This window comes from Schistocerca nitens, chromosome 3, assembly GCF_023898315.1.
Source record: "Schistocerca nitens isolate TAMUIC-IGC-003100 chromosome 3, iqSchNite1.1, whole genome shotgun sequence".
NCBI classification, from domain to species: domain Eukaryota; kingdom Metazoa; phylum Arthropoda; class Insecta; order Orthoptera; family Acrididae; genus Schistocerca; species Schistocerca nitens.
In genome coordinates this window covers 743,517,789-743,542,878 of record NC_064616.1, presented here as the reverse complement: position 1 = coordinate 743,542,878, position 25,090 = coordinate 743,517,789, and the positions used below count along the sequence as shown (strand labels likewise).

Sequence of the window (25,090 nt, the reverse complement as noted above, 5' to 3'; positions counted from 1 at the left end):
CGTCATCACCCTAACATTGCCTCTACAGACACCCATATACATAGTTTTGAAGCTGGGATATTAATGGAGTATGGAGTTGAACAAATATTTGACAGCAGTAGGGTCTCTATTCTCCTTTAGTCTACACATATCTCAGGGTGAACTGGATATCAAGGTGATACTTGACAAGTGATCCATGTGTGCAGTTTAGTGAAGGAAGCTGGGGAGTAATTTTTTAAAAATTTTCCCATATTACACTCCAGTTGGCCTACTGTCATTGGGACAGTTCATAAAAAGCCTATATCACTGGTTATGAAAGGTAACAGGATGACATGGAATGTTTGACACCAGACAGCTCATTATTTCATCGTTAAGGAGCAGCTGATAGCTTCAGACTTGTGGCAACAAGACATCTACTTCTGCTAGAATGTTGTTGACTGATCTCGTGCAATGCACTGTAGTCATCAGCTATACTTTACTATGGCAAATGGGAGTAAGCAAGCCAAACACTGACACATTCATAGCTCAGCCAGAGTTAAATTCAAGACTTGCAGTCAGGTCACTGAGGAACCAGAGTGTTAGTGTTAACTAGACAGTTGGTTTTCAGTTGGCATAGATGTGGACAGCCATGCATAATAAAAGATGCAGCCTCTTTTAACAATTTATCACCTAAGTAGAACTTGGGACAGGGGTGTAGTCCCACAGCATGCAAAAATCCATTACACAGGTTTTGAAATGAGATAACTGAAAATAAAGCTTCATGGTCAAGTGTTGTGCCTTACACATGGCTCACTGGAGATGAAGTTCAGTAGCAGCCATCATGTGTCACTGTATGGTAGGCAGCAATCAGCCACATACAGTGATAATGAAAAATATAGACTACAATGAACATGATGCCACTGATCAGAGTACTGAAAAGGGCGGTAAACAGACACAATTACTCGGTACTTCACTCTCACACATACGGTATGTCGACTTGAGAGTATCACTCCAATATGAATGTTAAACAGCCAAGAGAAAATATTGGTAAGCACACCCAGAAGTCCCAATCCTGGGGCACAGAGAGGGTGTGTTTGTGCCAAGTGGTAGTGTCCAGTTTTGAAAAATCAAAGTGTGCAGTAATTAAGTGGCACCAGGACTTTAAGAGCTTTTGGACTGCAAATATCAAGCACAATGGGTGGTCAGTGGTATATCAAAAGTCCCAAAAACCACTTTGGTACTAGAATAGGCACCATAAGGATTCAAAACATCAAACTGTTGCATGTTCACCACCCTTCCAAATAGTTTGCACAGCCTCATCATCATTGATATTGGTCCATAACTGTCCAAGAAGCTAAGGTCCTCTCCAGCTTTCAAAACAGGAATGATAGTTCCCTGTCAATGGGAAGGAAATTATATTTCTTGCCATATATGTTTGAAAATTTGAAGAATTTATGTTTTATCCTCATTGATGAGATATTTCAGCAACTGGTTATGAATTCTGAAAGGTTCTCAAGACATATCTGATCACAATGCTAGTGCACTGTGAGGTACTCATTCACAGAAAAGAACATTATGTGGCATCAGGCACTGTAAGCCACATAACTGGTGGACAGACTATGCAATGTATTTTTAGGTCTGGGTGCCATGGTTGGATGAAGACACTTCACTAGAATGCAAAGCAAAGTGCTCAGCAATAACATGTGGGTTGGTAACAGCTTCATCTTTAATAGAGATTTCTGATGCTGTTGTAGACAGCCACAGGTATCAACAAACCCTAGTCCATATTTGAGAAGATAGAGTATGTTTTCCTATGACTGGCAGACCACTGGCTCATGTATGACAGTGCCAGTTTTGTTCCAGAAAGAGGCTACCATAATTGATATCTTCATCCATAAGGATACCCGAGGAGAATGAGTTCTGTCTACCTACAGCAGTGACGCAGTTTTCCATGGTGTGGAAGGTTTTGAAGCTGAGGAATAATGTCTTCTCTCTTGGTGGGAGATCTGTCTAGTTATGTGACTAAAGTTGGAGCATAAAGTGGCAATGATTTTTGAGTAGTTGCTTCAGATGAAAATTTTGTCACCGTACTAATCAAGTTCAATGACAGAATGATGCTTTGAGTCTTTCACATTTTTTCCTGGCATCTGAGTATGACAAGCTGTAAAGTGTATTACACTTGAGGATCTTTTTCTCCTTAAACAAGTGGCATATTGATGATCGAGGAGATTGGTGTACTACGAAGTTTATGCATATGGGAGACAGCTTAGAAGATGTTCTTCATGCATTGACCTTCCACAGCCTGCACAGATAGTATCACAAGTACTATATCCAAACTGCAAGACATTTGAAGCCTCTCATAGGTGGGGGATTTGGGGGGAGGGGGGATGGGAGAGGTGTCAGGCCTTACATCACATCATTAGAGGACCTGGGACTGCTCAAATAAGACACTCCCTTCATCTGCAAGGATGATTCTCTTCAACTTTGGTCCTCTCCAACTCAAACTGAACATCTCAGCACTCTGCATTGGCAAGCACTACATATCATCAGTATGAAGCGTAAGGTCACCATGAAAATCCATATTCTATGTTCTTTCATTTATGGGGAGTAATCCTAACAGCTTGTACCAATCCAAAACGACATATGAATGAGCAAGTATTCAACATCTTAATCAACAGGGATGTGTTCCTCTATTTCTTTTTTTTTTTCTTTTTTTTTTTTTTTTTTTCAGCAGCTCCAGTTTCAACAAACTTGTCTGCAATTTGTTCCACGAAAAATAATGGTTCTTTCCTCCTACTAAACAATTTGCTGTTGCTCCTAAGGAACATTAGATACTGACCAAACTGTTTTGCACCAATTCTTCTCACCTGACCTTTCCATGAAATGGTCTAGGATGTTAGTGCAATGGGGTTTAAACTCTATTAATTGTACATCACGCCACTCTACTACCATTCACTCCAAATTGAGGCTCTCTCCACTGGTGACACCCCATCACGCCAACAGCTCTCTCACATGATAGCCACAGCTCAGAGTCCCAGTGCCTATAACCATAAGATTACGCGACAACTGCCATCAGTTCCCATTCCATCCTTCAGCAGGCTGGTAAACTTCCTGGACAATGGGTGCTTGGGGCCATAACACACAGAGGATGGAATTTGTGACCTGTATCTGGCTTCGCCCCAAATTGCCCACACATATGTAAATTGGGAGAAAAAGTACTTACATCTTAATCTGGAGACCAAACATATTAGAAGTCAAAAGAGTAGGGATGGTATTTTAGTGTAATAGAATACAGAGGGCTGCCCTAGCCATGGCTGTGCCGCTAACTTTGGGAATTCACCTTGGATGAGACAATAATCACATTGTTTTCCTTCTAATCACCTTTTGTGGCAGCCAGGGGCTACCATGATCCTATTCTAACCCTTAGCTCCAGAGAGAGCAAGCTGCATCAGAAATACTGCAATGAAGACATACAGTCAACATTGGACAGGTAAGTAACTAATTATGATTACTTCAGAAATTAACACCAACAAGTGTAAAGATATTTCTAATGAAAGTGATAATCCACAATGGCTATTGATAAGTAGTAATTTAAGAAACAAAAGAAGAATGAGATGTTCATTAGCTTTCAAGAGCTGTCCAGCAGCATAATGCCCTCACATAAAAGGCATTACGTGGTTTGATGAATGTTGCTGTGTATTTCAAACAATGGTCTAGTAATCATGTTTGTCCAATTTAAGTTGATTCAAACACAAACAACATCCAGTGCAGATATTCTTTTGAGCTCATGACCCTCCATGTGTAAATACTAAGGAGCTGTGTGCAGCAGAGCAGTAAAGTTGGAGTAGTCACAAAGGGGATAGATCATGTGAGAGGAGAGAAATAAAATAGGAAGGAAAAAACTTGATTTACCTCGTTTTGATATCTGCAGATCTAAATTTAAAAAAATTAAGTTTGAAATGTATTTTAGAATTACACTAATTAGCTTTCAGATATCATGAGAACAACAGTGTGTCAGTTCTGCAGTACCACCCCATATTCAGTGGATAATTATGCATTAGTTGTGGATTTATTGTAGTATATGGCTATGGTTCACTAACATTACACACCATAAAGTGTACAACAAAACTGTCTGTCTGCTTCACAGTGTATTCCCTACTGAGCAGTTCTGAAAATCAAACAATCTTATACCCACAAAAAACCTATAGATAAACTGTAAATTTACTGTTGGTAAGGGTGTGTTAAACTCATGATCAATTTTTGAACAAATTCAGGAAAAAATCTGAAAACTCATCAGAAATAGTAAAAGTTACTTACCAAATCCACTGATACAAGCACGAAACAATTACCTGCAACTAGCCTACATAGCTCAAGGCTCCATGATCAGGAAGTAAATATGAGAGAAAACTGTGCAGAAAAAGCAGAAGAGTATTGCAAGAAGTCCATTCCAGAATGATGTCAGAAGAGAAACAGGAATGAAGCAGGGTCGCAGGTCTAGGTCACCTTGGATACAACCCTGTGCAGATGGAAATCATCTCAAGTGTATGAAGGTGGAAGGGGATGGTTGTAGGAAAACATATCCATCTTTAGATTTCACAAATAACGCTGCATTACTGCACTGCGTTCATTCAAAACAAAGTTAAAGTTTAATGTAAAATTTGAATGACAGTGGAACCTCTTGTTTCTTTCACATCCAAACAAATGTAACATAAGCAAAACTGAAGTTGCATTAGAAAGACATTCTTAAATTAACTGGGTAAAGGACCTTTGGATCTAGCACTTAGACAATCAGCCTAACAAACAGCAAAACAGAAGGTGTCTGTCTGTAAGAATAACGAAATTGATGACAGTGAAAACTTACAACCTACACAAGGAGGTACCATATAAATTTAACAAAACAAAGTAAAGCTGTCCTCAAAATGATTGTTGATTTGAATACTGCAGTGCTATACTAGGTATGGTCCTGCTGAAGGTGGTATGACCTTTCCCTCCTCCAAAATTCAACTGACTTGTCCTGCCACTCATAAGGGGACTAATAGTTTGATATGTGATTTGACCACTGTGCAAATTGGAATTTTTCAAATTAACAAATCATTGCCAAAGGCTAAGGATGTAAGAACTGTTAGAAAATTTCTACAACTAGTGATTGAATCCCAGACCTCTAGATTTAAAGTCTGGCACTTACCCAGTGAGCCCCACCAGATAAGTATAATATTTTCCATTAAACTAACTAAATCACACAGAATTCAACATACTGTTATACTGTCAAAAAGTTTTCCAGTTGTTGTCCTTGTTAACAACTCTTCAAACTCAAGGCTCAGCTTCCGCAGAAACCATTTTTGAACCTCCTTTGTGTGCCTAAGCTCTTTGAATAGGAACTGGAATAGCAAATTAAGAGCAGCACAGTTTTCTTTCTTGAATGTGTCATCTTGTTTCAGTAGTTCCTCCAAATCCTGTGAACACAATACAGATAAATATTACTGAAAAATGAAACTGGCAACCAAAGGCAAACAATTCCTTGGACACAAAGAACATACTGCATTACACAGAAAACATCTGGAAAAGGGTTTGGTGATGAAGGTAAGCACAACTAACAAACGCTTGCTAAACTCCAACAGAACTGGAAGTCAAGGGCATAATGGAATTTCTAAAGCACCAGTTTATACACAATGCAACTTGAAATCAAAAGCTCAGAATGAAAGAATGAAAACGCACTCCCTCTGTGTAATCTATGTTGTTAATTTCCATAGTAGGTGTAATCATTTGCACGTGTCTGGGAGTAAGAGGGGGGTGGGGGGGATTAGACAGTTTACAGGCGTTATGTTACTATATGTGAGGTATTTGTAAAATATGTGAGGTACTAGCAGAAAAATGCTCCTATTAGAGCACAAGAAAGGCAAATATGCTCATGTTTAAAAGACTCTGACTGAAAAGTGGGGTACCAGCTGCTGCATCCTACCTTTTTCAACACCTTGAAAAATTTTCCCAAAAATTTTGACATACAAACTTATTCAAGCTCTTTTGAACATGCAACCCACCTCTCACTACTCCAAGCTCCCCTAACTATAACTTGCTCACATCACTGGACCATAGCCACTCAAATCCACCCACTCCCATTTTTCCAATCTCACTCACTCATTCAGCCCAACTCGGGGACATTATCTCTTTGTGTCTCTATGTCACTGTCTCCTGTCTCACAGCTACAGGCTCCTTTGTTCTGTCCTACTACTACTGCCTCCTCTCACTGTCACTGTCTCCCTCTTCTTCTCTATTGCTGCTACTATCTCATTCATTCCTTCCCACTGCTGTTGTCTCTTCTCATTGTCACAATTTCCCTCTCTCCCTCACTGGCACTGTCACACACTCTGTCTCTTATTACCACTGGCTCTCACCCACTTCCACCTCCTCCTCTTTGTTCCTCTCCCACTGGCACTGTCCCCTCCACTCTTTTCTTAGCACTGTTCTGTCACAGTCCACTATGTTCCACAGCCATCATGTTCCTCTCTTTCTCTCACACTTCTATTGCATCCTCCACTCTTTCTACACCAAAGCCGCAACCACTGTCTACTATCTTACAGTATTTATTATTTTACCATCTCTTTCCCACTTCCACTGTCTCCTCCTCTCCACTGACAAAAAGTGCAATTATGTTTGCAGGGCAAAATTTTTAGGAAAAGCTTTGAATGTGCTGAGGAAGGTAGGATGAGGTAGGTGGTACCCCACTTTTCAGTGGGAATCTTTTAAACAGGAGCAGTTTCATCCTTTTTGTGCTCTGACAGGAGCATTTTTCTGCTGGTTCCCTTCTTTTCCCTGCCACAGAATAGCATGTCACTCATATGAAAGGAACTTCATGGGTTAGTAAACTTCTGATAGTTTTTACTTACATGAAACTGAAATAATGTAGAACAAATTTTACACCTCAGACTGGATTTTATGAGACACATCTAGAAAGTAGGTTTCCCGATGTTTATTCCTTTAAAGTAGACGTATTTAGCCAGGAAATTTGTGCATGCACAACGGATCTCAGATGTGAGAATCAAATTCCAGCCAGGCAGATCCCACCTGAAGCCAGTAACACAGCAGCAGTGCCCCGAAATAGCATCTCTTATTCGTCCCCCCGCTGCCTGCGAGGTTTGTTCAGTGATAAGGTTCCTTAATGCATAAAACATAGGATTCATCGACATTCATTGTCAGCTCTGTCAGGACTATGGACAGAATATAATGAGCAAACAGATGATCCAACGGTGGTGCAGGCTTTTTTTCTGAATGTCGTCAAAGTGTCCATTAGGAAGAGGCAATGCTCATCCCTCATCAATGATCATATGGTTGAGCTGGCACAGCAGCAAACCCTGGAGAACTGTCATTTCGAGTTTATGGAGCTCCGTAGCCATTTTCTGCAAATATCGTGATGCTTGTTCCAGGAAATTCTCACTAAGCACCTGCTGTTCAAGAAATTGTGTGTCAGGTGGACGCTGAAAAACTTGACGCTCAACCACAAAATGAAACACTTTGGAGCAGCACTGGCATTTCTGCAGCAATATCATGATGGCAGTGATGAGTTCCTCAACATGATCGTCATGGGCAATGAGACATGGATTTCTCACTTGACCCCAGAAACCTAGCAGCAATCAATGCATTGGCGTCACAGTGGATCTCCAGTCAAAATGAAATTCAAACAGACTGTATCAGTGCAGAAAGTGATGTGCACAATGTTCTGGGCCAGGAAGAGCATTCTGCTCAATTGACTTCCTGCCGACCATTACTGTGAAACAATGTGGAAACTGTGACATGCCATTCGGAACAAGAGGCATGGAATGCTTACTGCAGGTGTTGTGCTGCTCCATGACAATGCTCATCCTCAGACGGCTCAGCAGATAGCAACTGTTTTACAGAAATTCTGCTGGGAGCTGTTTGATTAACCAGAATACAGTCCAGATTTCGCTCCCAGCGATTTCCATCTTTTCTTGCACCTCAAGAAATTCCTGTCATCCAGTCAGTATTCTGACAATGATGAAGAGCTGAAGAAGACTGTCACATGCCAGTTCCATTCACAGGTGGCAGACTTCTACGCCACAGGAATACAAAAGTTGATCCCATGATATGATGAGCGTCTCAGTTCTTTTGGTGACTATGTCAAAAGATGGCCTCTGTTACCAATAGAGATTTTCATGTAACTATGTTGTCTCTGTTTTAAAAAATAGGATAACTTACTTTCTGGATGCAACTTGTACGTGCACAAAAATTTTGTATGTGCTTCAGTGCTACAACATGGGGTTCCCAGAAACCTTCTGATGATAATGAGAACACTTTACAGCATATTTCTCCACATTACTTTACTTTATAAACTACTTTTTCACCTCAAAACAGATTTTACGTGTGTATTTTATGTGTGCAAATAGGGTAACTTGGAACCTCTGTATTTCAGGGACGGTTAGAAATATTAAGAATAATTTCAAGGTTGTTCGAGATAGGGATATTAGGAAATATCATAAATGTTTCAGCCATTTATAGTGCACAGCTGTCTTTAAATCCATGGCTCAGTTTTGGTACCCAAAAACCATGTTTTAGGTGTGTTTCTCGATAACAGATAAAGATTTTTGAAAACAGGATGACTACACTTCTACACTCATGCTCATAAATTAAGGATAATTACAGAATGTGGTGACACATCTCATGGCACTACACAAAATTGGTGCTAATAGTAAAGGCACATAGGGAACACACATGACACAGATCCGTAAGTCCACGGTATTGGTGATACGTTGAGAAAACCGCTCCAAAACACATGTGCTACGAAACACCACAGTTTCCTGCATATGTACCCCAACATCAGTATGGAATATGATCACCATGCACACATACACAGGTCACACAACAGGTTGGTATACTCTGGATCAGGTGGTCAAGCAGCTGCTGGGGTATAGCCTCCCATTCTTGCACCAGTGCCTGTTGGAGCTCCTGAAGTGTCGTAGGGGTTTGAAGACGTACAGCAATACGTCAACCAAGAGCATCCCAGACGTGCTCAATGGGGTTTAGGTCTGGAGGACAGGCAGGCCACTCCATTTGCCTGATATCTTCTGTTTCAAGGCACTCCTCCATGATGGCAGCTCAGTGGGGCCATGCGTTATCGTCCATCAGGAGGAAGGTGGGACCCACTGCACCTCTGAAAAGGCGGACATAATGGTGCAAAATGATGTCCCGATATACCTGATCTGTTACAGTTCCTCTGTCAAAGACATGCAGGGGTGCATGTGCACCAATCATAATCCCACCCCACACCATCAAACCATGACCTCCATACAGGTCCCTTTCAAGGACATTAAGGGTTTGGTATCTGGTTCCTGGTTCATGCCAGGTGTAAACCCAGCAAGAATCACTGTTCAGACTATACCTGGACTCGTCGTTGAACACAACCTGGGACCACTGTTCCAATGACCATGTACTGTGTTCTTGACGGCAGGCTTTACGGGCTCTCCTGTGACCAGGGGTCAGTGGAATGCACCTTGAAGGTCTCTGGGCAAATTAACCATGTCTGTTCAGTCGTCTGCCTTTGAGCCATTTTCAACACACAGTCACCATTAGCACGTCTGGAAATGTCTGCACACTTACTCGCTGCAACGTACTCTGACATGCACCAACACATCTCTGCACATGTGGACTGCTGCCAGCACCACTGTGTGACGACCGCAGATCAAATGCACCACAAGGCCATATCCTGAGGTGACTTAAACCCGCAAACTGCCCACCAAAGCATTTTTTCACCATGTATCAGCATTATTCTTAATTTATGAGCATGAGTCTAGATCAATGCCTAGAGAATGTACCATTAAAATTTGTGCAATCTGCTGTAGTTACTTATTTAGATATCCGCTGCTGATGGTGAAAAAGACATTTTTCTTAAGGAATCGTCCATGAACTAAATGGTGGCTCCATAAGACCCTTAATGTGCATTGTACACCCTATCTAACGTGAAAAGAACCAACCAATTTGCTCCATTTCGCTCAGCTGGAGGGAGTGTGTAATATTCAAAAATTAACCCTGTACTACAGAATAGTTACAGTAAGGTGATCCTTCTGTTGTGTAAACAAATGTTCCTTAGCCCAAGGGCTATCCTAAACACTTGACCCTGCTTTCCTGTCACCAACAGGACCCAAGATATGATCCCCATAAAAATGCTGTTTTTATGTGTGGCGTTTTGGTACATATTGATAGTGCTTGCAAGGATTTCCTGAGTGTGGAATGCATATATTGCATCATACAAAACTGTACCATCTCTGGTCCTTGTATTTTACTTGAAAGTTGTAAGTAAATCGTATTATAATTCCCACATGGAGAAGCAACAGTTTTAATCTTTTCTGATTATAGAAATGAAGTCTGAACAACCCACCTCAGAAATTAAATTATTTCTAGAAATTAAATTATTTCCGTAAATGTATTTGAGATCAAATTTGCCCTGAAATTTGATGATTTCATGAAAAATTTTACAGATACACATCAACACTATTCATAACAGTAACCAACTGCACTTTTAGGTGAAATAACTGCTTAAGTGTCAGGAAGTCGTTTCTGAAAGTATTTGTATGGAGTGTAGCCATGTATGGAAGTGAAACATGGACAATAACCAGTTTGGACAAGAAGAGAATAGAAGCTTTCGAAATGTGGGGCTACAGAAGAATGCTGAAGATAAGGTGGGTAGATCACGTAACTAATGAGGAGGTATTGAATAGGATTAGGGAGAAGAGAAGTTTGTGGCACAACTTGACTAGAAGAAGGGATCGGTTGGTAGGACATGGTTTGAGGCATCAAGGGATCACAAATTTAGCATTGGAGGGCAGCGTGGAGGGTAAAAATCGTAGAGGGAGATCAAGAGATGAATACACTAAGCAGATTCAGAAGGATGTAGGTTGCAGTAGGTACTGGGAGATGAAGAAGCTTGCACAGGATAGAGTAGCATGGAGAGCTGCATCAAACCAGTCTCAGGACTGAAGACCACAACAACAACAACAACAACAACAACAGCTTACAAAATCTGTATTTTCCTCTCTTCCAGAACACACTTTCAGTAAGTCATTTCCATTTTGGATTGCCCAAACAGATGAATTTAGTAACACATATATGACACAGGAGGCAACTAACAAAAAGAAAAAAAAAGAAAAGAAAAAGGAAAAAAGTGCCCTTTCACAAACTAATATTTGATGGTGATTCTGGAAACATTTTATGAATTACAGGTAATACACACTACACTTATAATGAAAAAGTAGTTTGCTTGAAAAAGTAGTTTGCTTGCAAAAGATATGAATGATAGGGTTTCCCCTCACTCCTCTGACCCTCAAATTGAACTTAAAGAAAAACAACAAATGCTATATCAACTCATTCCACGTCATAATTATAGGTCACATTTATGATCCAAGGAACATATAAATATCTAAAATAACCATACTTTCATATACCATCAGAAATATGATAGGTGATAAATAAGATACTACATGAAGATGTATTCCTCTATGCAATCTTCCATCGTTAAAAAAATTGACTCACTTCCATTGGTGGGAAGAACATACACTGTTTGATGTATCTATAGCCATACTATCCAAATATGAATGTCAGAGCATAATTTCCAACATGTCAGATATTCTATGTTCACATCCAGGTCAAAGATAAAGTACCTTTCTGCATGTTCTGTATATGTCTGCATGATCACTACGGGAGCAATATTTAAGACTTTCAATATATTTCTAGATTTCTTACTAATCGGTGATTGAAATCCTATAAAAAATGGTGCCTTCATCTAAGTATCCAACAATTTAAACTGTTTCACACAGTCGTGAGTAAAAAACCTGTTACTTTCCTTGCCCCTTCCCTTTATAGGCTTCTGATATCCTTTACAACATCCTGATATGGATCTCTCACACTCTCAAAATATTCTAGTACACATTGCTCGTGCCTTTCTGTAAACAATCTTTTTTTGTATATGACCTGCTTCCTCATTATCCTATAAACAAACAGGAGGCTAATCACTTTTATCTTGCAGTAACTATTTGACCCCTCCTTTTTATATGCACATGCACTGCTATTCAATCACTTGTGGCTCCTAAAAAGTGTGGTGAAGGGGCCTAGTCTTCAGATTTTTCTACGTGTAAAACCAAATGTAAATACTTGCACCATACTAAATCTCTAAAAGATGTGAGTAGATATTTGTGCACGAATTTTTGCTGGGTAACATTTCAAGCATTATTTCCCTCAATATCACATTCGTTAGTGTAAAAAAGCTTAAAAATGAGAGAATTTTACAAAATGCTAAAAACAAAATCAGATCAGCCTGGAATGTAACCAAACACCACAAACCACAATAAAACTAAGCATGTAGAGATATAAATTTAGCACAACACATGATCCAAATAAACTTGCAAATTTTGTAAATAAATGTTTCAACAACGCAGCTACTAAGTAACAATACAAGTACAAAAAAACAGCCCACAGAAACAATGAACCCCACATATGACTTAATGTTATTGCAACCGACTACCATGGAAAAACTCAACAATGTTCTCCCTAACCTAAAAATAAAACCTCAGCAGGTTTCAATGAGGTGCCTGTGTTTCACACAGTCTGAGTAAAAAACCTGCTAAGAATTGTAAAATTGGATTACAAAAGTCATGGGCTACCTCCTAATATAGTGTCACACCTCCTTTTGCCCAGTGTAGTGCAGCAATTTGATGTGCCATGGACTCAACCAGTTGTTGGAAGTTCCCTGCAGAAATACTGAGCCATGCTGCTTTTGTAACCATCCATAACTGTGAAAGTCTTGCCACTGAAGGATGTTGTGCATGACCTGACCTCTTGATTATGTCCCATAAATTTTCGAAGGGACTCATGTTGGATGATTTGCGTGGCAAATCATTCACTTGAACTGTCTAAAATGTTCTTCAAATCAATAGCGAACAGTTGTGGTCCCGTGACATGACATCGTTGTTATGGAATGTGAAGTCCATGAATGGCTGCAAATGGTCTCCAATTAGCTGAACATAACTATTTCCAGTCAATGATCCGTTCACTTGGACCGGAGGACCCAGTCCATTCCATGTAAACACAGCTCACACCATTATGGAGCCACCACCATCTTGCACAGTGCCTCGTTGACAACTTGCGCCCAAGGCTTTGTGGGATCAGCACCACACTTGAACCTTACCATCAACTGTTACCAATTGAAATTGGGACTCATCTGACCAGGCCACAGCTTTCCAGTCACCTAGAGTCCAACCACTATGGTCACAAGCCAAGGAGAGATGCTGCAGGCTGTGTCGTGCTGTTAGCAAAGACACCCATTTTGGTCGTCTGCTCCCACAGTCCATAAATGCCAAATTTCGCCACACTATCCTGATGACTATGTTCATCGTACAACCCACACTGATTTCTGTTGTTGCTTGTATGTTAGCACTGACATATCTACACAAACGCTGCTGCTCTTGGTCATTAAGTGTAGGCTGTCAGCCACTGCATTGTCTGTGGTGAGAGGTAATATGTGAAATTTGGTGTTCTTGTCACACTCTTGACACTGTGGATCTCATAATATTGAATTCCCTAATGATTTCCAAAACAAAATGTCCCACAGTTCTAGCTCCAATGAGCATTCTGCGTTCAAAGTCTGTTACTTCCTGTCATGCTGCTATAATCGCATCGGAAACATTTTCACAGGTGTCACCTGAGTATGTTCAACACACGACACATAAGAAATGGCTAAGCATTTCAGTATCCAATGTCTAACAGTCAATACCACAAAATCATTGTTACTGGAGTTCAAATCAAGCAACTTTTCCACAGATTGCAGGAAATATTTACGGAATTTCATATAAATACACTCCTGGAAATGGAAAAAAGAACACATTGACACCGGTGTGTCAGACCCACCATACTTGCTCCGGACACTGCGAGAGGGCTGTACAAGCAATGATCACACGCACGGCACAGCGGACACACCAGGAACCGCGGTGTTGGCCGTCGAATGGCGCTAGCTGCGCAGCATTTGTGCACCGCCGCCGTCAGTGTCAGCCAGTTTGCCGTGGCATACGGAGCTCCATCGCAGTCTTTAACACTGGTAGCATGCCGCGACAGCGTGGACGTGAACCGTATGTGCAGTTGACGGACTTTGAGCGAGGGCGTATAGTGGGCATGCGGGAGGCCGGGTGGACGTACCGCCGAATTGCTCAACACGTGGGGCGTGAGGTCTCCACAGTACATCGATGTTGTCGCCAGTGGTCGGCGGAAGGTGCACGTGCCCGTCGACCTGGGACCGGACCACAGCGACGCACGGATGCACGCCAAGACCGTAGGATCCTACGCAGTGCCGTAGGGGACCGCACCGCCACTTTCCAGCAAATTAGGGACACTGTTGCTCCTGGGGTATCGGCGAGGACCATTCGCAACTGTCTCCATGAAGCTGGGCTACGGTCCCGCACACCGTTAGGCCGTCTTCCGCTCATGCCCCAACATCGTGCAGCCCGCCTCCAGTGGTGTCGCGACAGGCGTGAATGGAGGGACGAATGGAGACGTGTCGTCTTCAGCGATGAGAGTCGCTTCTGCCTTGGTGCCAATGATGGTCGTATGCGTGTTTGGCGCCGTGCAGGTGAGCGCCACAATCAGGACTGCATACGACCGAGGCACACAGGGCCAACACCCGGCATCATGGTGTGGGGAGCGATCTCCTACACTGGCCGTACACCACTGGTGATCGTAGAGGGGACACTGAATAGTGCACGGTACATCCAAACCGTCATCGAACCCATCGTTCTACCATTCCTAGACCGGCAAGGGAATTTGCTGTTCCAACAGGACAATGCACGTCCGCATGTATCCCGTGCCACCCAACGTGCTCTAGAAGGTGTAAGTCAACTACCCTGGCCAGCAAGATCTCCGGATCTGTCCCCCATTGAGCATGTTTGGGACTGGATGAAGCGTCGTCTCACGCGGTCTGCACGTCCAGCACGAACGCTGGTCCAACTGAGGCGCCAGGTGGAAATGGCATGGCAAGCTGTTCCACAGGACTACATCCAGCATCTCTACGATCATCTCCATGGGAGAATAGCAGCCTGCATTGCTGCGAAAGGTGGATATACACTGTACTAGTGCCGACATTGTGCATGCTCTGTTGCCTGTGTCTATGTGCCTGTGGTTCTGTCAGTGTGATCATGTGATGTATCTGACCCCAGGAATGTGTCAATAAAGTTTCCCCTTCCTGGGAAAATGAATTCACGGTGTTCTTATTTCAATTTCCAGGAGTGTATTATAAAAAATGTTAATTCATTGGTCTGCACTTGGATGGCAATCTTTGAGGAAAAAACCGTGTTAACTTGTATGCAGGAATATAAGCAGTGTACTGTACGTTCTTATCCAGCTATGCAAAATAGTATGTAATAGAATGTTGAAAACACTATGCTATGGTATAATTTTCCCATGTACATATTATGGAGTAGAACTGTGAGGTTGTCCTGCTGATGAGCACTTAAACAGAATATTGGTTCTACAAAAGATGGCTTTAAACATGTGCTTTTTTTTTTTTTTTTTTTTTTTACAGTCAGGGTGACACACCTAATGTTGTGGAATACACAACTACAACACAAGACATAAGCACAGTTATTACAGATAAAGAACAAAATTAAAAACAGCAGACCATAGTCTAAAAATTAGATGCTCAATGGGGCACAATAAATTGCCATAATCCATAAGACTACACTCTTTGGGATGGATTTAAAACAGGGACAAATAACGAAACCAACGGCTTGTGGTCAGTGGTGAAGAGGAACCTCACCCCATACATGGTGACATGGAGCTTTTTGAGCGTGAAAGTAATAGCTGGTGCCTCATTTTCCATCTACGAGTAGTTACACTGGACAGCGGAAAGTGTCTTCAAAATGTACGCAATGGGCTGTTTATTGCCATCCGTGCTCCGATGGGACAGGATGGCACCAATGCCAATTTGGATCCATCACAGGCCAGAGTCAAAGATTTGACTGGTGTCAAAGAAACCAGATAGGGAGCACAGCACAAATGCTGGTTGAGTGACCGAAACGTCCAGTGGCAATCCACAGACCAAACAAATATCGCCCTTCTGGTAAAGCCAATTAAGAGGCTGGCTGACACGTGCAGCCTGGGGAATGGACTGAGCACAATACGAAATCTTACGCAAAAACTTCTGCCCTACTTCAGGTTATTGGATGCTGGTAGGTTAATAGTGGCCTTGTTGTGGCTGCCCATGGAGACGAGACCATATTTAATAAGCATATGACCCAAAAAAATGCACCTTCAGGGAGAAAAACTGCACTTTTCCCGCTTGCAACGAAGGCCATTCTCCTGGAAGCGTTGTAAAACCGATTGAAGGTTCAGTAAATGCTCCTCCCGAGTATGGTCCATGACCGTGATGTCATCAAGGTATGTGACACAACAGGAAATGTCCTGCATCAACTGTTCCCAATATCGTTGGTAAATCCCCAACGCAGACGAGATTCCAAAAGACAAGCAATTAAACTACTGAAGTCCAAAGTGGGTGCGACCAGAAAGTCCGAGACACTGCGTCCGACAGCAAATGCAGGTAAGCATCGCTCAAGTCGATGCGGGAAAAAAAGTGGACCCCCGAAAACTTCGCACACAACTCCACCTGCTGTGAAATGGAATACGAATCCACGACTCACTGCGCATTGACCGTCTGCTTGAAATCGTCGCATATATGAACGGCACCGTCGGGCTTCTGGATTACCACCAAAGGGGTGGCCCACTCAACAAAATATGAAAAACGACACCCTGTTCTTGCCAACGTTGCCACTCAGCCTTGTTTTGTCACGCATGGCAAAGAGAATGGGGTGGGGGAGAGAAAATTTCGGAACCGCCGACAGCTTAAAAGAAACATGTGCTTCGAAATTTTCTGTCCGGCCCAAGCTATTCTCACACAGCGGGCTACAGGACCGCAGTAAGGAGTACAAATCGTGAAAGGGAATGGACTGAGACACTAAACGCACTTCGTCCGCGATCTGCAATCCGAAAACAGAAAAGGCGTCGGGCCCAAGGATATTTTGCGCCAGAGGTGAATTGACCACTAACAATGTAAATTACCGTTCCCTCGTAAGGGACTGCGCTGTTTGCAATAAGACAGAACCCGACGGCGCGGCTGTTTAACTCGAGGCACCGCAAGATCATGTACGTATACACATTAATTAGGCTGATTGACGCATCCGTGTCTATTTGAAATCCCATCTTCCGCCCATCCAGAATCAACGTCAGCAAAATACGCTGGAGCGACATGCGCGGGGCGTCGGAGACAGTGAAAACCGGGGCGTCCTATGACTGACTCACGGCCCTTCGACTGTCAAAAACAGTTGCCAAATAAATGAGATTTCACTCTGCAGCGGAGTGTGCGCTGATATGAAACTTCCTGGCAGATTAAAACTGTGTGCCGGACCGAGACTCGAACTCGGGACCTTTGCCTTTTGCGGGAAAGCTTCTGTAAAGTTTGGAATGTAGGAGACGAGGTACTGGCAGAAGTAAAGCTGTGAGGACGGGGCGTGAGTCGTGCTTGGGTAGCTCGGTTGGTAGAGCACTTGCCCGCGAAAGGCAAAGGTCCCGAGTTCGAGTCTCGGTCCAGCACACAGTTTTAATCTGTCAGGAAGTTTCAGTTGCCAAATGGCTTATCCACCGGCATACCCCCACATATACTAGTACGTACGAACAATCGCGGTGACCATGCAACAATGGCTACCGGGGCAGAACCGCAGGCTCGCCCTGCGAGTGGAGAGGGAACGACGTAGAGGACCCGGAAAACGCCGGTGGTGGGAATTACGACGCTGTTAGCGGCGCGATCCCACCAAGCTCGCCAGGAGCGAGGATGGATCGCGGCGCGACGCCTCTGCAATGGCACCATCAATGGCGGCAGCACAAGGCGACTCGCCGGGAGGTGAGGCCGCCTGTGATACCACGCGGGGCACAGCTGCCAGTTACCAGAAGGGACGTTCTTTGCCATCGCCGTAAGATCATGCGATCCCAAATTTTGAGCACCGTTGCCTAAAGAAGGGTCGGACAAGTTCAACGCCCTATTCTGAAACTCGTGATCGGGAGTGAAATTTGACAATCACGCCCCGAATTAGCGAGTCTGCGTAAGAGGTAGCACATATGGTACACTCAAATTGATACTTGCGCGAGGGGCGTTGCAAATCTGCGATCCAAGTCACATCCGTGTGCTCGTGGTGCTGGTTAAACTGCAGTCGCATCCCTACCACGTGGAGCTGATGGCAGAAATACTGCGAAAGCAACCTATAAAGCTCATCAAAGGAAAGCTTCACGGGCTCAGTGGAGAACTTCAAATTTTGAACACTTTCATTTAAATTCATACAAAACGGCATTGCTGTGCTGGTACGGCGAACGGCTGAAAGCAAGGGGAAACTACAGCCGCAATTTTTCCCGAGGGCATGCCGCTTTACTGTATGGATAAATGATGATGGCGTCCTCTCGGGTAAAATATTCCGGGGGTAAAATAGTCCCCCATTCGGATCTCCGGGCGGGGACTACTCAGGAGGACGTCGTTCTCAGGAGAAAGAAAACTGGCGTTCTACGGATCGGAGCGTGGAATGTCAGATCCCTTAATCGGACAGGTAGGTTAGAAAATTTAAAAACGGAAATGGATAGGTTAAAGTTGGATATTGTGGGAATTAGTGAAGTTCGGTGGCAGGAGGAACTAGACTTCTGGTCACGTAATACAGCGTTATAAATACAAAATCAAATAGGGGTAATGCAGGAGTAGGCTTAATAATGAATAAAAAAATAGGAATGTGGGTAAGCTACTACAAACAGCATAGTGATCGCATTATTGTAGCCAAGATAGATACGAAGCCCACGCCTACCACAGTAGTACAAGTTTATATGCCAAGTAGCTCCGCAGATGACGAAGAGATTCATGAAATTTATGATGAGTTAACAGAAATTATTCAGATAGTGAAGGGAGACGAAAATTTAATAGTCATGGGTGACCGGAATTCAGTAGTAGGAAAAGGGAGAGAAGGAAACGTAGTAGGTGAATATGGATTGGGGATAACAAATGAAAGAGGAAGCCGCCTGGTGGAATTTTGCACCGAGCACAACTTAATCATATCTAACACTTGGTTCAAGAATCATAGAAGAAGGCTGTATACATGGGAGAAGCCTGGAGATACTGACAGTTTTCAGATAGATTATATAATGGTAAGACAGAGATTTAGGAACCAGGTTTTAAATTGTAAGGCATTTCCAGGGGCAGATGTGGACTCTGACCACAATATATTGGTTATGAACAGTAGATTAAAACTGAAGAAGCTGCAAAAAGGTGGGAATTTAAGGAGATGGGACCTGAATAAACTGACTAAACTAGAGGTTGTACAGAGTTTCAGGGAGAGCATAAGGGAACAATTGACAGGAATGGGTGAAAGAAATACAGTAGAAGAAGAATGGGTAGCTTTGAGGGATGAAGTAGTGAAGGCAGCAGAGGATCAAGTAGATAAAAAGACGAGGGCTAGTAGAAATCCTTGGGTAACAGAAGAAATATTGAACTTAATTGACGAAAAGAGAAAATATAAAAATGCACTAAATGAAGCAGGCAAGAAGGAATACAAACGTCTGAAAAATGAGATCGACAGGAAGTGCAAAATGGCTAAGCAGGGATCGCTAGAGGACAAATGTAAGGATGTAGAGGCTTATCTCACTAGGGGTAAGATAGATACTGCCTACAGGAAAATTAAAGAGACCTTTGGAGAAAAGAGAACCACTTGCATGAATATCAAGAGCTCAGATGGAAACCCAGTTCTAAGCAAAGAAGGGAAAGCAGAAAGGTGGAAGGAGTATATAGAGGGTCTATACAAGGACGATATATTTGAGGGAAATGTTATAGAAATGGAAGAGGATGTAGATGAAGATGAAATTGGAGATATGATACTGCGTGAAGAGTATGACTGAGCACTGAAAGACCTGAGTCGAAACAAGGCCCCCGGAGTAGACAACATTCCATTAGAACTGATGACAGCCTTGGGAGAGCCAGGCCTAACAAAACTCTACCATCTGGTGAGCAAGATGTATGAGACAGGCGAAATACTCTCAGACATCAAGAAGAATATAATCACTCCAATCCCAAAGAAAGCAGGTGTTGACAGATGTGAAAATTACCGAACTTTCAGTTTAATAAGTCACGGCTGCAAAATACTAACGCGAATTCTTTACAGACGAATGGAAAAACTGGTAGAAGCTGACCTTGGGGAAGATCAGTTTGGATTCGGTGGAAATATGGGAACACGTGAGGCAATACTGACCCTACTACTTATTTTAGAAGCTAGATTAAGAAAAGGCAAACCTACGTTTCTAGCATTTGTAGACTTAGAGAGAGCTTTCGACAATGTTGATTGGAATACACTCTTTCAAATTCTGAAGGCGGCAGGGGTAAAATACAGGGAGCGAAAGGCTATTTACAATTTGTACAGAAACCAGATGGCAGTTATAAGAGTCGAGGGACATGAAAGGGAAGCAGTGGTTGGGAAGGGAGTGAGACAGGGTTGTAGCCTCTCCCCGATGTTGTTCAATCTGTATATTGAGCAAGCAGTAAAGGAAACAAAAGAAAAATTCGGAGTAGGTATTAAATCCATGGAGAAGAAATAAAAACTTTAAGGTTCGCCGACGACATTGTAATTCTGTCAGAGACAGCAAAGGACTTGGAAGAGCAGCTGAACGGCATGGACAGTGTCTTGAAAGGAGGATATAAGATAAACATCAACAAAAGCAAAACGAGGATAATGGAATGTAGTCAAATTAAGTTGGGTGATGCTGCGGGAATTAGATTAGGAAATGAGACACTTAAAGAAGTCAAGGAGTTTTGCTATTTGGGGAGCAAAATAACTAATGATGGTCGAAGTATAGAGGATATAAAATGTAGACTGGCAATGGCAAGGAAAGCATTTCTGAAGAAGAGAAATTTGTTAACATCGAGTATAGATTTAAGTGTCAGGAAGTCGTTTCTGAAAGTATTAGTATGGAGTGTAGCCATGTATGGAAGTGAAACATGGACAATAAATAGTTTGGACAAGAAGAGAATAGAAGCTTTCGAAATGTGGTGCTACAGAAGATTGCTGAAGATTAGATGGGTAGATCACATAACTAATGAGGAGGTACTGAATAGGACTGGGGTGAAGAAGAGTTTGTGGCACAACTTGACTAGAAGAAGGGAATGGTTGGTAGGACATGTTCTGAGGCATCAAGGGATCACCAATTTAGTATTAGAGGGCAGCGTGGAGGGTAAAAATCGTAGAGGGAGACCAAGAGATGAATACGCTAAGCAGATTCAGAGGGATGTATGCTGCAGTAGGTACTGGGAGATGAAGAAGCTTGCACAGGGTGGAGTAGCGTGGAGAGCTGCATCAAACCAGTCTCAGGACTGAAGACCTCAACAACAAACACAACACTGCTGGACAACAAACAGTGAGGTGGCCTTATCAAGCTGATCGATAATGCGCCTTACCTGACAGTGGGTACGAACCGGCACAGGTAATTCTCCCACCTTTCCGTAGAGTCATCAAAAACGGAAAACGGCGTCGCGGTGGCCGGGGCGGAGAAGAAAACTGCTCCACGGATGAGTGGACTGCCCCCTCCCCCCTACCCCCCACCCACAATGTTTCGATTTTACGCAATATCTTAACAACATAAGGGCTTTTTTTTTAAGAATTATCCAAGGTTCAGAAAAAATTTCCGAAAACGCAGCTCTCTTTAAGTCTTGGAAAAAGCAGACGCAGTGAAACACGTAGGTCTCATCTTCCTATATTTCTTAAAGGCGTTCGACACTATACCAAACTGCGGATTGATACAGATTATCATCGTACAATCACCTAACAGTTCATGCATCCAAGTTGCTGACAAGATTAATATACAGAAGAATGGAAAAGAAAATTGAGGATGCCTTAGATGACGATCAGTTTGGATTTAAGAAAGGTTAAGGCAACAGAGAGGCAAATGGTTCAAATGGCTATGAGCACTATGGGACTTAACTTCTGAGATCATCAGTCCCCTAGAACTTAGAACTACTTAAACCTAACTAACCTAAGGACATCACACACATCCATGCCCGAGGCAGGATTCGAAACTGCGACCGTAACGGTCGCGCAGTTCCAGACTGTAGCGCCTAGAACCGCTCGGCCACTCCGGCTGGCGCAACAGAGAGGCAGTTCTGACGTTGTGGTTCATAATGGGACCAAGACTAAATAAATATCAACATCCATTCATAGGATTTGTCCAACTGGAAAAATCATTCGTCAGTATCGCATGGTGCAAGATGTTGGAAATTCTGAGAAAAATAGGAGTCAGCTATAGGGAAAGATAGGTAAAATGCAGTATGTACAAGAGCCATGTGGGAAAAATAATAGTGGAACACCAAGAACGAAGTACTCAAATTAAAAAGGGTGTAAGACAGACATGTAGTCTTTCGCTCCTACTGTTCAATCATCTGTACATAGAAGAAGCAATGACGGAATAAAAAAATTTAGAATTATATTGATACCTTCAGCTGCTGACGGGCGTTGATATATATCAACGGGGACAGGTGAAAATGTGTGCCCAGACCGGAACTCGAACCAGGGATCTCCTGCTAACATGGCAAACGCACTACCCATCTGTCCGAAAGAACAGACACCATATCCATATAGTATATAGTTCTGGCAATACCGGCCATGACCTTCCTTTTCTGTGCGGATGCACACATATTAGCCGAACTCTTACGGGACTTGGTAAAAATGTCTTCCACGAGTAATGAGTGTGTTGGGTAGGGACACTACGAATGTAGTGTGTGGACAAATAAGGTGAGAACGTGGGTCTCGCGGGAGGCGTGCGCGAGATAGTCCCTGCAGTCGCACTATCCTCAGTGCCCTCGGTGGATCAGATGGGTAGAGCGTCTGCCATGTAAGCAGGATATCCCGGGTTCGAGTCCCGGTCGGGGCACACATTTTCACCTGTCCCCGTTGATATATATCAACGCCCGTCAGCAGCTGAAGGTATTAATATAATTCTAATTTCGTTCCAGACGGCTGCTGGTCATCAATGGTGTCTGTATCCATATACAATAAAAGAAAGGCTCAAGAGTGGAATTAAAATTCAAGGTGGAAGGATATCAATGTTATGACTCGCTGATGACATTTCAATCGCTGTCCTCAGTGAAAGTAAGAAGAATTACAGGATCTGATGAATGGAATGATAAGTCTAAGAAGTACAGAATATGGACCGAGAGTAAATTCGAAGAAGAAGGTAAGGAGCAGTAGCAGAATGAGAACAGAGAAAATCTTAACATCAAGATTTATGGTCACGAAGTAGATGAAGCTAAGGAATTCTGTTATCTAGGCAGCAAAATAACCCATGACGGACGGAGCAAGGAGGACGCAAGAACCAGATTAGCACTGGGAAATAGGGCATTCCAGGCCAAGAGATGTCTACTGGTATCAAGCATAGGCCGTAATTTGAGGAAGATATTTCTGTGAATGTACGTTTGGAGCACGGCATTGTATGATAGTGAAACGTGGACTGTGGGGTCCGCTTGCTAACCCGGATGGTAACGTGCTTGCCTCCCATGCAGCGGGCCCGATTCGATTCCGGACCGGGTTGGAGATTTTCTTCGCTCGTGGATTGGGTGTTGTGTTGTCCTCATCATCATTTCATCATCATCACCGGTACGCGAGTCGCCAAATGTGGCGTCGACTGAAATAAGACTCGCACTCGGCTGCCGAACTTCCCCGGATGGGGCCTCCCATCCAGCAATGCCATAAGATCATTTCAAAAAAATGGTTCAAATGGCTCTGAGCACTATGGGACTTAACATCTGCGGTCATCAGTCCCCTAGAACTTAGAACTACTTAAACCTAACTAACCTAAGGACATCACACACATCCATGCCCGAGGCAGGATTCGAACGTGCGACCGCAGCGGTCGCGCGGTTCCAGACTGTAGCGCCTAGAACCGCTCGGCCACTTCGGTCGGCCCGAATATATGGAAAACACTAATGAGGAGCCTGCCGCGGTGGTCTCGCGGTTCTAGGCGCGCAATCCGGAACCGCGCGACTCCTACGGTCGCAGGTTCGAATCCTGCCTCGGGCATGGATGTGTGTGATGTCCTTAGGTTAGTTAGGTTTATGTAGTTCTAAGTTCTAGGGGACTGATGACCTAAGATGTTAAGTCCCATAGTGCTCAGAGCCATTTGAACCATTTTTTTGAACTAATGAGGAGAAGGGAAAGGATGGTAGGATCCCTGTTAAGACATCACGAAGTAACTTCCGTCGTCATAGAAGGAGCGGTAGAGAGCAAAAACTGTAGAGGAAGACAGACATTGGAATACATACAGCAAATAATTGAGGACGTAGGTTGCAAGTGCTACTCTGAGATGAAGATGTTGGAACAGGAGAGGAATTCGTGGAGGCCCGCACAAAACCATTCAGAAGGCTGATGACAAAAAAAGATCTGATTATGCATAAAATTTGTTAATTTTCTCTCTATTTGTTAATGCCATATGGGAACAACACGCTAATTTCAATTCCACCTCTTTTTTCCTCGAGAAAAAAAAAAAAAAACGACGCACCACGAAGGAATTATCCCAATGGGACGAGGTAGAGTTTGATAAGCACAAAGACAAACAGCAGATACTCTTTTTTCTTAGAGTGTATTTCAGCTTTCCACTGTATCTCATTTTCTTTCTTTCATCAGACTACGTTTTATTTGTTCTCTTACCGCTTCTACCTAGGAATTCTAATTCTACACTTCCTTCTGGAAATATTTATTTCTATTGCTTTTCCTTCTCCTTTCATTTCGTATAGCTACACATTTTTTTAACTTCTCCGGTCAAGGTTGTTTCAATACCTTGTCTCGGAGATATTTGATCCGGTTTTGTTACCCTACTGACGTGCATTCTCCACAACTGCCCAAAAAACATCAGTCTTCTTTGGTTCATTGTTTGTTAGATTTCATACATTTCATGCTATTTTACTTATTGAACCTAACATTTTCTTTCTCACACTTCTCCTTTCTCTTACTCTTGGTTGGTCTTATTTATTCTCGCTTCCCAAGCACGGGGTCTCGGGTTCGATTCCCGGCGGGGTCATGGA

General features: G+C 42.9%; 1 protein-coding gene across 1 annotated transcript in view; it reads right to left on the bottom strand.

Annotated features, from left to right (window-relative positions):
- LOC126248721 (PDZ domain-containing protein 8) overlaps positions 1-25,090 on the bottom strand; it is a 259,346-nt gene that overhangs the window by 151,282 nt on the left and 82,974 nt on the right. The window contains exon 2 of the mRNA XM_049950028.1: positions 5,214-5,411. Coding sequence (XP_049805985.1) covers positions 5,214-5,411 — 198 coding nt within the window. The remainder of the gene's footprint in view (positions 1-5,213; positions 5,412-25,090) is intronic.